Source organism: Nanorana parkeri, unplaced genomic scaffold, assembly GCF_000935625.1.
Source record: "Nanorana parkeri isolate BGI_ZX_2015 unplaced genomic scaffold, ASM93562v1 scaffold1728, whole genome shotgun sequence".
Classification (NCBI taxonomy): domain Eukaryota; kingdom Metazoa; phylum Chordata; class Amphibia; order Anura; family Dicroglossidae; genus Nanorana; species Nanorana parkeri.
Window position 1 is genome coordinate 11,995 of NW_017307996.1, and position 12,469 is coordinate 24,463.

Sequence of the window (12,469 nt, forward strand, 5' to 3'; positions counted from 1 at the left end):
TTATATATATATTAATAATTGTATGTATTATATTAGACACTTAAATTAGTTTCATGGATTTAAAATAATGTGAATTCTAAGCCAATATAATAACCTTTTATTTAAAATAACACACCCAACAAAAAATTCAATTTTTAATTTTAGTTTTTTTTTACTTTATTTTTTTTCATTTGTTTGCATTTTTTATTTAACTTTTTTACATTTTTTAGTCTTTTTTTAATTTTAGTTTATTTAACTTTATTTTTTTTACTTTATTGCTTTTTTCAAGTAAGCTTTAATTGCATTATCAACTCTAGTATGTATTCCTATTACAATGCTGATGTCATAACCGGAGAGGATATGCGGGGACTTTACAATTCATTGATCTCCCCCCACTTCCTTGCATTGCAGAGGGAAATTCAGTGCAGAGAACATCTTTTCTTTCAGAATTCTTCATGTTTTATGTAAGCAGCAATGCAATGTGTGTGGGTTATGTAATGTGATTGAGAAACAACAAATAGTGGAATGACACTTTACATCTCACGGGTATAAGGATGACTTTCACTTGTCCGGCAGGCTTTGTCTTATGTTCGGATAAACTCATTAAACACTTAATGTTTACATAAGCATCACATGCATCGTTCAGTCCGGCGTGCAGATTGTGTCTTCCTATGAAAGGTTATTGTACTGTACAGACGCCCCCTGGGGGATGTGGGGAGGACTTTCCATACGTCTAAGTACCATCACTATGACTTAGCAGGAAGGTCTGATGCAATCACAGCTCAATCCCTTGGAAAGTACACTCGGTTATGATTCAGAAATCTTTTCTGCATTCCAGAGCTGAGATTAATGTGGCAGAGTAATAAAGAGTGCTGATTAATCTCTGATCCCAGGTAGGGCTGCTGCCAGTATCACATTCGTGAGATCAGTACACATGGGCACTGATAAAGCTGGCTTATATATAGGGCCGGGCCGCCAGCTTAGTCCTCAGACTCTGAGTTCTTGGCAATGGCGTCAGCACCTAATTGCCACGCATTGGGTAAAAGATCCGGGGCTTCATTGCATTTCACCCTCCTTTCTGGTTATTTACTAATGTGTTGCATCACTTAAAACACACCTTTTCGTATATGGAAAACAGCAAAGGAGGAGAGGAACGCCTGACACTGACTTTTTTTTTATCGGATAGAAAGGTTTTTGTGTATTTTTAAAGTAGAACTCCGGGCAAACAAAAGACTTACCTTTGCAGTGGGGTTACCCTTGCACTTTAAGGGTACAGTGCTCATTTGTAATAATGCTGCATTTAGGAATGCACCGATACTATTATCAGTATCGGTGCCGATACCGAGTATTTGGCCAAGTGCTCATACTCGCCCAAATGCTCCCATACCTTTCCCGATACCGGAGAAAGATTTCCTCTGACCGGCAGTGCCGTAGGGGAACATGGAGCCGGCTTCCCATGCGACCAGGAAGCTGGGCGGCGAGTAATGACCCGCCTTCCGGCCTTCTCATTGGCCGGGAAGCCAGCTCCATGCTGATTGGCTGGGAAGCTGGCTTCCCAGCCAGTCAGCATGAAGCCGACTTCCCGGCAATCAGGAAACCAGGAGGCGGATCATTACTCACCGCCCGGCTTCCTGATTGGCCAGGAAGCCGGCTCGATGCTGATTGGCTGGGAAGCTGGTTTTCCGGCCAATCACAATCAAGCTGGCCAAACAACATGAATCAGGCTTCCCAGGCAATCAGGAAGCTAGGCGGTATGTCATTACCCACTGCCCGGCTTTCTGATTGCCCGGGAAGCCTGCTCCATGCCCGCGGAAGCACCGGTGTCGGTACTCGGAATCAGTACTGAAAATCTGCTATCGGTGCATCCCTAGCTGTATTACTCACCTGATCCTTAGACCCCGGCTCCCTCTAGGCTGCTAGACTGGTCCCTGCAGCCACTTGTCCCCCCAACTCTGGCAGTCTAAGGACCGCTGACATCATTAGGTCTTACGCAGGTTCATTGACTTGCATTCGACATGAGATATTCCATAGCCGGAGCGGAGGGGGAGAGAGGACAGTGCTGACCGCCATGGGACTGAGGATCAGGTGAGTATATCTGGCTTATTTAAGCCTGTAGACAAAATGAACTGTGATGGTAGCCCCCGGTACGTTTTTTTCTTTGCCCTGAGTTTGGATAAAGTATTTTTGCCTCTCTAGCCAAAAACGTTTTTCTTTTTTGTTTTTAGTTTTTATTGCCATCGAGAATCTTTCTTCTCACTTCCTGTTGCCGTCACACCGACACAAAAATTTAGCAGAACAGGGTCACCAGAGGAGGAGGACACAATCAGCAAAATAAAACCTGAGAGGTTCTAAGCGTTCCCTGCACTATACAGGAACTATTATATTGATGTTTTTGGTCTCTGTATCAGAGTTTGAGATTTCCCCTAATTTCCCGTCTTAGTGACAACATTGTTATCAGGCCAGGCAGTGAGGGAGAAGCTGTCTGATGAGGATAACTTCCTGTGGTAAACTAACAATGCTGCACTTAAATCTAAAACATTGCTGTTAGCCCTGCCTGAGTTTTCTTTGTGGACTACAAAACACCTTCCCCCTCTCCCCATCTTCATAAAATAGGAGGGGGTGAAGATATGTGGACCACAGAGAGAACTGGACAGGGAGGACAGACATTTCGGTGCAACAGAGGCACTGTGTTTTTATGTATTTATTTTTGCTGATTCTGTCAGTAACACGCTTCCAGTCCTAAGATGAGAATACTCACCCTACTGTATCAGGACAACAGCCCCCCCCCCCTTCACTACTCCATAATTAGGGGGTTGCAGTTGTGTAGTGCTAAGAGTTATCTGAGAACAGTGTAACTGATAACTGCTGCACAAGCAGAGGGCACAGGAAGCTAACAGCTCGTATGATTTCTGGCAGGATCAACAGGTGTTTACTGAAGAGATACACTATATTGCCAAAAGTATTGGGACACCCCTCCAAATCATTGGATTCAGGTGTTCTGTGAAATGTCCTTGCTGCTAAATATTTCACGGTCACCTGTTACTGGTATTATAACAAAGTGGAAGCAACTGGGAACAACAGCAACTCAGCCACAAAGTGGTAGGCCACGTAAAATGACAGAGCGGGGTCAGCGCATGCTGAAGCGCACAGTGCATAGAAGTGGCCAACTGTCTGCAGAGACAATAGCTACAGACCTCCAAACTTCGTGTGGCCTTCAGATTGGCACAACAACAGTGCGTAGAGAGCTTCATGGAATGGGTTTCTATGGCCGAGCAGCTGCATCCAAGCCTTACATCACCAAGTGTAATGCAAAGCGTCGGATGCAGTGGTGTAAAGCACGCCGCTACTGGACTCTAGAGAATTGGAAACGTGGCCTCTGGAGTGACGAATCACGCTTCTCTGTCTAGCAATCCGATGGACGTGTCTGGGTTTGGCGGTTGCCAGGAGTACGGTTCTTGCCTGATTGCATTGTGCCAAGTGTAAAGTTTGATGGGGGGCGGGGGGTGTTTTTCAGGGGTTGGGGTTGGTCCCTTAGTTCCAGTGAAGGGAACGCTTAAGGCATCAGCATACCAAGACATTTTGGACAATTTCATGCTCCCAACTTTGTGGGAACAGTTTGGGGATGGCCCCTTCCTGTTCCATCATGACTGCGCACCAGTGCACAAAGCAAGGTCCATAAAGACATGGATGAGCGAGTTTGGGGTGGAGGAACTTGACTGGCCTGCACGGAGTCCTGACCTCAACCCGATAGAACACCTTTAGGATGAATTAGAGTGAAGACTGTGAGCCCGGCCTTCTCGTCCAACATCAGTACCTGACCTCACAAATGGTCAAACATTCCCATAGACACACTCCTAAACCTTGTGGACGCCTTCCCAGAAGAGTTGAAGCTGTTATAGCGGCAAAGGGCGGAGCCAACCCAATACTGAACCCTAAGGACTAAGACTGGAATGCCATTAAAGCTCATGTGCATGTAAAGGCCGGCGTCCCAATACTTTTGGCAATATAGTGTATAACAAAACGCTTGCAATGGCATATTTATCAGACGGAAAGGGAGCACATAAGAGAAGTTCATGGTTGGCCTGTACAGCAGACTTTGTATTTTCATGCTGTTTTCCTCTTAGGGACCAGGTTTGCACGTGAGCTCAGTCACTTGTCTACACTTACCAGCACATTTTCTTCCCTTTCTCTTGTTTCCTCCCAGATTTGGAAATACTTTGACATGGCAGGTTTAGCCGGTGTCAGGAGTTGTCATATGACAGGGACATCTGATGTGGGGCATTCTTGTATGTGTCACGGCAGCTGCTTGCTGTGAAGGACGCAGTCTCAGCTTCCTTATCAGTGCCAGTAATAATGACTCTGGGAATGTTTCATCATTCCTCTAAATGGTAATTCATTGTAAGTCACTTGTGTTTATTTCACTTTAATCACATTAAAAAGCAGTTATTATGTAGAACCACATTGGTCCGGAAGCTGGCCAATAAGGAAGCCAGGTGGCAAGTCATTACCCGCCCCCCGGCTTTCTGATTGGCCAGAAAGCTGGATGCATGCTTCCTCGTCACCTGGTGACGAGGAAGCATGGAGACGGCTTGCCGGCTAATCAGGAAGCCGGGGGGGCAAATCACTTCTTTAAAAAAAATATCGCTACTTGTACTCGATACAGAAAAACTGGTATCAGCGCATCCCTAGTCAGCACCCCTCCGTTCAACAAAAGTTGATTTTTCAATTGACGTTCCTGATGGGTCCTTCTTAGCCCCCCTTGTGATAGCAATAAAGTTAAGTGTAAAAAAAGAGTAAGAAAAGAAAATAATAAAAAAAAATGTTTAAGTCCCCCGCCCACCACATGCACACGCAAACATGCGTCGGGTGCCTCTACGTGCAAAAATGGCGATTGCGCCTATTGTGCCACACATGTTACATATCACCGCGAATGTCGCAGTGAGAGCAATAATTTTAGGGCCATTAAGCACTGATAACACTAAACTGATGAGCAGTAAAAACGTTTAAAGCGTCGCCTGTGTCCACTTTTCGGTGTGGTCGTTTTTTGTGATTTTGAATTTTAAAGCTTGACATGTTTGGTGTCTATGTACCCGACGTGATTGGAAGAATAGGTCACCAGCACTCCAAATTTTAAAATGAATAAGTCCTTTTTATTGGACGATAGTGTCACAAAAGATCAAAAGTGTCCCTAAAAAAATGTTAACATAAATTGCAAGGCTAAAGTCCGGTAATGCGGACTGGTGAATTTTTTGACTGACACCCTAACATTTTTCAAGCCCTGGTCATAACTTGCTGTCAGCCACTTTTGCTGGACAGCTTGGCCTGGTAAAGGAAGTGGAAAAATAACCGATTTAGCAGCAGGATCAACACATAATAAAACTATGTTACGGGAGGGGAAACGAAAACTGCCATTGATGGACTGTGTTATGCAGTGTATGTCATTTTAGGTTTTGCCCGTAGTTGCACTTTAAGCAGAAATCCGGGCTTTGTCTCTAGGGTCAGTCACTCGGCTGGTAGCAGGCAGAGCAATCTTCCGGAACTCGCTGTGCTAGGATACTGGTTTCCTGTACTACATGGATTTGTTTGTAGAGATAAGTAGGGCTGAGGTGAAGGGTATGTTCTCTAGCTAGCTTAGTCATGCTAGTCTACAATTATCATCATGGCAGCCCTGTGTTTCCACAGTAGCCAATGATAAAACCTGATCCAGTGTGTAATTATTAAACTGCATGGGCCGTGTGTTTACCTCGGTCCCTCTATTACAGTGTTTTTCAACCTTTTTTGTGCAAAGGCACACTTTTTTTCATGAAAAAAATCACGAGGCACACCACCATTAGAAAATGTTACAAAATTTTACCTCTGTGCCTATATTGACTATATATAAAGTAATTCTCTTGAATAGGAATCAAATAAACACAAAGAAATTATTTTATAATTACTTTATTATGAAATAATAAAGTATTTTATAATTGTTCATATTTCTGTTTACTTACTCAGTGCGAAACCTGGGCCTGTTTGGCTGAACACAAAGCTGATATTCTGGCAGGAATCGAAGAAAGACACACACGTAGCTCTTATCTATTACTATCATAGGTTTTTGTTTATTGCTATTGAACAGAGCAGTCATCCTCATTAAGGGTTCCTCCAGAGGTTGTTTGGGGTACCTTGAGCTGTAGGGCCTTGGTTCTCAACTGGTGGGTCGTGACCCAAAAGTGGGTCGCGACCTCATGTTTAGTGGGTCACTTCCACTTTTCTAGGTGAGAGGCTCCTCTGCCTCCCCCAGCACAGCACTGTCAGTTTCTCGCCAAGCAGCCATTCAAAATATGCTGCCCAGCGCAGGGATGAGATGGTGGCTATGGCGGCGAGGGAGCTCCATCCATACGTGCATTGCTTACAGCTCCCTCACATGTCTTATAGAGGTGCCATGGTGACATCACAATCCGGCTCCCGGCACCTCTACAGGGACCACAAGGGAGCTGTACAAGCAATGCACATATGGATGAAGCTCCATCACAGCACAGCAGCCCACACTGCACCCCAGGCTGAGGATCCACTCCAGTTCTCGTAAGGAAGGGAGACTGGGTGGAGCTTAAACATTTTTTTGTAGTGGGTACTCTAATTTCGTGCATTCCATTGCAGTGCGACTTGGGTTGTGACTTAATGACCAAGGACAAATGCTGGTCCTGAGGTTACACAGGTTGAGAACCACTGCTGTAGGGGATTCATCTTCTTCCTGCACAGTTTATGTGCATTCTGGGATTCCTGCGGCAAAAACCTACGGATTCTTGCGACAGGAGTCCCATGTGGGTCCGTTCAGAGGTGGCCACTGTGCCCATTTAATTTAATGACAGCGGCCATATCTGTCCCTGGCTCTCTGCTTGTAATGGTAAATGGTACCTGCAGAGCAGGAGAGATGTTTGTCCTGGGATGCAAGCTCTCTGCAACTCAGGACAAGCATCTCTCCCAATCTGCAGGTAATTGCACCATCTGTGATTACCTGCAGACAGCCACGGACAGATGCGAACACACATAAAAACCCAGTGTGCATGGCTGGGACCAAATGGGTCTGCTGTCTCTTGTACGATGGGAATTCTTCTACTGACCACCAGACGTCCGGGAGAGTTGGGATGTCTAGTACCTCCAGGTGAAGAAGGCTGGAATAGAGTTTCTGGGCCCGTGATGTGTGTAACTGTCTTCTGTCAGGTTCATTTAATGTAATAGTCAGCTTGATGTGTGAGCAGATATTTCATAATATATCAGAGCGATATACACTGCTTTAGAAGCACACAGGGGCATTTGGTAACATTTGAATACATTTAGGCCGCACAGGCAGTAAAGGTTTATCAATAACTTGAGGTGACCTGGCACACACTAAGTGGTACCTGATAAGCAGTGGCTGTTATAAAGGGATATATAATGTAATAAAGGAGATCTGGTATCAATGAGTGCTGGAACACTACAGGAGAGATCAAAGACCTGTGTGAGGGTGTGTGAGAGTTAGTATGTTATTACCAGTTTCGGCCTTCTTGCTGCCTGAGGTACATTTTAAAATGCCTCCCTCCCACGAAGAAAAAAAAAGGTGCAAGGTGTCTCTACACAGGGATCTCAAGTCTCCCTGATGTTCAGGGAGTCTCCCTCTATTAGATAGCGGCTCCCTGACGTCCGCGAGAGAGGCATTCTCTCCCTGAAAGGTTTACTCTAAGTATATATATATATATATATAATTATTATTTCTTTTATATTCTGACGACAGCCACTGTAAAAAAAACAAAACCAGAAAGGGCACCTCCCTGAAATAAGGTTTTGCAGGTTGGGTTGTCTGCTCTACATCACTTCTTCTACATTCCTGTGTATAGGTTATGTATCTGAGATGAAATCCTCTGAGCCTGAGGGCATGCTTACACAATGTTTGCTGAGCTGAGTATTTCTGCACAACACCACGTCCATGTATTGTGTAAACAGGGCACATTAAGAACAATTGATTTCTATGGGCCCTGCTCACCATACAAGCACCGTGGTGTGCAGACAAATGCAGCTGAACGAACATGGCGTGAACAAGTTATGGCATCCCGGGGTGGTCAATAAAGATGGCTGAAGATGCTAAACTGAGAAAAAGGACGGGTCAAGATGTGGACACTGGCGAGGGAGCTTGCAGACATCACCTTGATGGAGGAGAGGGGAATGTTAGTTCCTCTTTAATGCTCAGTCACTTTTTTTCTTTATAGTTGAACACCACTGAAATGCTCTAATGAAAACACTTCCCCCACTGATGCTCTATTGCTCGGGGAGGTAAACCCTGCTTAAACTATAGGGGGAATTTATGAAAACTGGAGCAGACAGAATCTGGAGCAGTTGTCCTTGTCTGTTCAGTTTGTTCAGTTAAGAATTAAACAGCTGATTGGCTACTATGCTCCAATCAGCTCCGGATTCTATCAGCTCCAATTTTGATAAATCCCCTCCTATGTTGGATGGTGTTGGAGCTTACACAAGTTTGACGATGGCTTCTTACATGACTTTGTAGGTCCAAGCACTGCATTAAGGGGGAGGTTAGATCATCAAGGAAGGACAGGGAAGGTGGATCAGGGCATGTATGGGCTTTAAAGCTGAATTTCGGAAGGGAAAAAATACCCCTCCTGTACTGCAAGGGTTAAATGCTCTTTTATGGCTAGGGTACCAGGAAAAAGGACTTTTACTTGGTAATCCCTGACTCCTGCAGGTTTCCCCCACGCTGTGCAACCGGCCCTTTAAAGGTTCTTTAAGGCGCTCCCGGCCATTGGTGGTACTTGATGTCGTCAAGGCCAATGGCCCTGCATTGTACTGGAGTACAGCGAGGGATGGACCCTACCCGGAGCCTCAGGTAGAAGAGCAGAGTGCCGGCTGCTGGAGGAGTGAGGGGTAAGGTAAGTAAAAGTCTATTTTCCTGGTACCCGAGGCATAAATGAGCATATGAACCTTACTGCGCAGGGGCAGCACCACTGCAAGGGTATTTCTTTCCTTTTCCCCAGAGTTCAGCTTGAAACTCTATTACTTTACCGTAAAGGGGTCAGGTCACAAAGTTTCGTTTAACGCTATAGTACAGAAAGTCAGCCGGCCCTGGCCTCTAATGCCTGTACCTTCTCTGCCTTCGCCTATCAGCTTGCTCAATGTTAGCACATTAGCGTTGCAGCACAGCTGACTGGCTCCTTTTTTTCTGCTTCTCCCTCCCCCACTCTGAGCTCTGCTGTATTGTGGTTTACAAGAGGCTCATACCTGGTCAAGTTGCAGAGCTAGCATTTCAAGAATACATTTAATGATGTATTAATGACTACAGAGCTGCATTTGTTTGCATATTTTATATTTTTCTGGAGTTCAGCCTTAATTAGTAAAACATTTGCTCTATAATACTTATATTTCACTAACCCAGAAGCATCATTTTGCAGTTATTTGGCACTGATGTATTTTTATGTATTCTTATTGATGTATTTTTATTTGCAGCTTCATGTATTTATTAAACAAGTCAGGCTGAAATTGTGTTCTGCTCTCACAGGGAAGAAAACATGTGTTTGCCCTGGGCTTGGGATCTTCTACACCATCCTGTCCACCTTCTTTTTCTCATCGAGTGCTTTGCTGGTGAAGAAGATTGAAGACATGCACTCTGTGCAGATCAGTACGTATCGCTGCATCTTCCAGATGTTGTTTGTGCTTCCCGGACTCATTTATTGCAAGTAAGTTTGAGATTTCTTCAGCTATTCGTAGAAAACATTTGAAGAGACAAGTTCCCTGATAGGTCTTCTGTGATTGACTGTCATGGGATCACAGCTTACATAACTCCCAACTTTCTGAGATGGGAAGGGACACATTAAAGCATGAAATATATAGGTAAAGGACACGCCCCTGCCGCACCTTAATGGGAATTATTGCACACGGGGGGAAAAAATCAACACTACATTTTTTTTTTCTTATTTTTCGTTTTTCAAAATAAAATATAGAATTGTTTAAAGGTTAAAGGAGAACTATGAGGTGAGTGGAAATCAGTCACCTCATTGTTCAAGCCGACGTGTGACAATGAAACTGTCACATGTCGGCTCAATAGCTCGGGAAGTCAGCGAACACATACCGTCGCTCGCTCACTTCCCGATCATCTCCCTACAGAGAGCCGTAACTGTCACTCACCACTCCCCACAGGGATTCCCCCCCCCCCCCCCCCCCCCCCGGCCCCCTCGAGCCACATGGCTGAAGCTATTCAAGCCATGTGTGCTTGAATAGCTCCTACGTGGAAAGGTGACCTAAAGGGTCTAATAGACAGTCTGGAGGAGGGGGTATGGGGGTCTGTCATCATAGAAAGGCTAATAGGTTCATTCACCTAGCAACATGTATTACAAATCAGTAGGATAGTCATATTTAAAAACTGTCCTGTTTAAAAACATCAGTGTTTATTCTACTGTAAAAATATTTTTTCTTGTTCTTGCAGGACTGGTTTTCTAGGTCCCAAGAATCAAAGGATTTTCCTCTTCCTCCGTGGATTCCTTGGTTCTGGAGCCATGATTCTCCTGTACTATGCCATTCAGACCATGCCACTGGCAGATGCCACGGTCATCACTTTCAGCAGTCCCGCCTTCACCTGCATATTTGCCTGCATATTCCTGAAGGAGAAATGCACTGTATGGGATATAGTCTTCATGGTCTTCACTATAACTGGAGTCATCCTTATAGCTCGTCCGCCATTTCTGTTTGGGTCAAACAACGATGGCCTGGAGAAAGATTACTCTGAGCACCTAAAGGGGACGATTGCTGCAGTAGGAAGTGCCGTCTGTGCCTCGTTGACCCTGGTGGTGTTAAGAAAAATGGGCAAGTCTGTGCATTACTTGCTCTCCATTTGGTATTACGCTGTTATCGGTCTCATCGAGTGCATCATTGCCCTGTCAGTTATTGGTGAATGGAGTTTTCCTTATTGCGGCCTAGACAGGTGGCTGCTGGTAATAATTGGCATTCTAGGGTTGGGAGGCCAAACATTTCTTGTAAAAGCTTTACAAATCGAGAAAGCTGGATTGGTAGCCATCATGAGGACAATGGACGTGGTCTTTGCTTTTATTTTCCAGGCCTTGTTCCTGCACCACACTCCAACATGGTGGTCGATTGGAGGGGCCCTGTGCATCGTGGCCAGTACAGCTGGTGCTGCTGTTCTCAAATGGTACACAAGCTCAAAAAAGGCAAAAGAAACTGAGTTATAGTCAGGAAATGGCTGGAAATAAATGCCCCTTTAGGCCATGTTAGCCTTTTTTTTTAAAAAAAGAAGAGTAAAGGGCCTGGCCTATTCTGCAGGAGGCTAAAGTCACTGAACCATGATGAATATCTCTGCATTCTTTACAGAAGCAGAGGATTATGGGAAATATGGCACTGGTGCTGCTGCTTTTTTTTGATTGTCCTGCTGTTCATGATTAAAGCCCAGTGATTTAAGACCAGCAAATCATTAAAGCTAAACTTTGGGCTTAGGCTGCGTTCACACCTGACCGTTTTGTAGCGCGTCCTACGCTCGACGAACGCGCTACAAAACGGTCAAAAAAATAAATAGCATTGTAGTCAATGCCCTCGTTCCCACCTAGGCGTATTTCCGCCCGTCCCTAACGCCCTACAAAACGGCCCACACCTGAAAAGGTCCCGGGACTACTTTGGGCCGTTTTGTAGGGCGTTTTCCATTGGGATACAGCCAAGTAGCCTTCGGAATCGCGCGACGGTCGAGCGACTTTTTTACCGCTAATCTCGGTAAAAAAAACGCGTGACGGTCGCGCGACAGACGCGCATATTACAATACGCCTAGGTGTGAATGGGGCCTTAGCCCCTTGACCCCTAATCACCCGCCCCCCTTCCCCCAGCAGTATGCTTTGCTTTGTTTTTGTTTTATGTTACACTTTTTCAAAAAATCTTCAGGTTGGTCCTTTGATATGCTGGATTCTCCTCAGTCTTCGGCCAGCTGTGGGTGGTCCTCTGATGATGCAGAGAGCGGTGCTGACATAACTCTCTCTGCGTCAATACACTGCAAATGAGGTGTGTCGTGGTGACGCCTCCTCAGAGGGCGGTTCCATGATGCCCTACATTGTCCGTATGTCCTCAGTCTTCCGGGTTGGATGACGCTGGCCGTCGGTCAACCGGAAACACTGAGAGCATCTTGTGGTGATGTACTGTACGTGACCGCTCCGCATTATAGGTGAGTATTAAAGCCTGTGCTGCTTTTTTATTTCACCTGCTGGTGGGGGACTATTTTATTTAAAAAGAAAATGCCCAGAGTTGGGCTTTAGGTAGTTAAAAGCACAAAGTTATTGCAGATTGCAAAATAAGAGCAGAAAAAAATAAGAGACTTGACATATTTTAATGGAAATAATACAGTTTTGTTGAGTTATGATTGCAAGAATTATAATTGCAAAATCGTTGAAACTGTAATTAAGCAATTTCCATTGATGTTGATCCTAGCTATATACATTTATTTATATGGTGCCCTATTAAGTTATATTTATTT

The 12,469-nt window shown here is 44.9% G+C and overlaps 1 protein-coding gene across 1 annotated transcript in view; it reads left to right on the forward strand.

The window, feature by feature from the left end:
* SLC35G1 (solute carrier family 35 member G1) overlaps positions 1-11,186 on the forward strand; it is a 12,895-nt gene extending 1,709 nt beyond the window's left edge. The window contains exons 2-3 of the mRNA XM_018571305.1: positions 9,503-9,680; positions 10,427-11,186. Coding sequence (XP_018426807.1) covers positions 9,503-9,680; positions 10,427-11,186 — 938 coding nt within the window. The remainder of the gene's footprint in view (positions 1-9,502; positions 9,681-10,426) is intronic.
* The last annotated feature ends 1,283 nt before the right edge of the window (positions 11,187-12,469 follow it).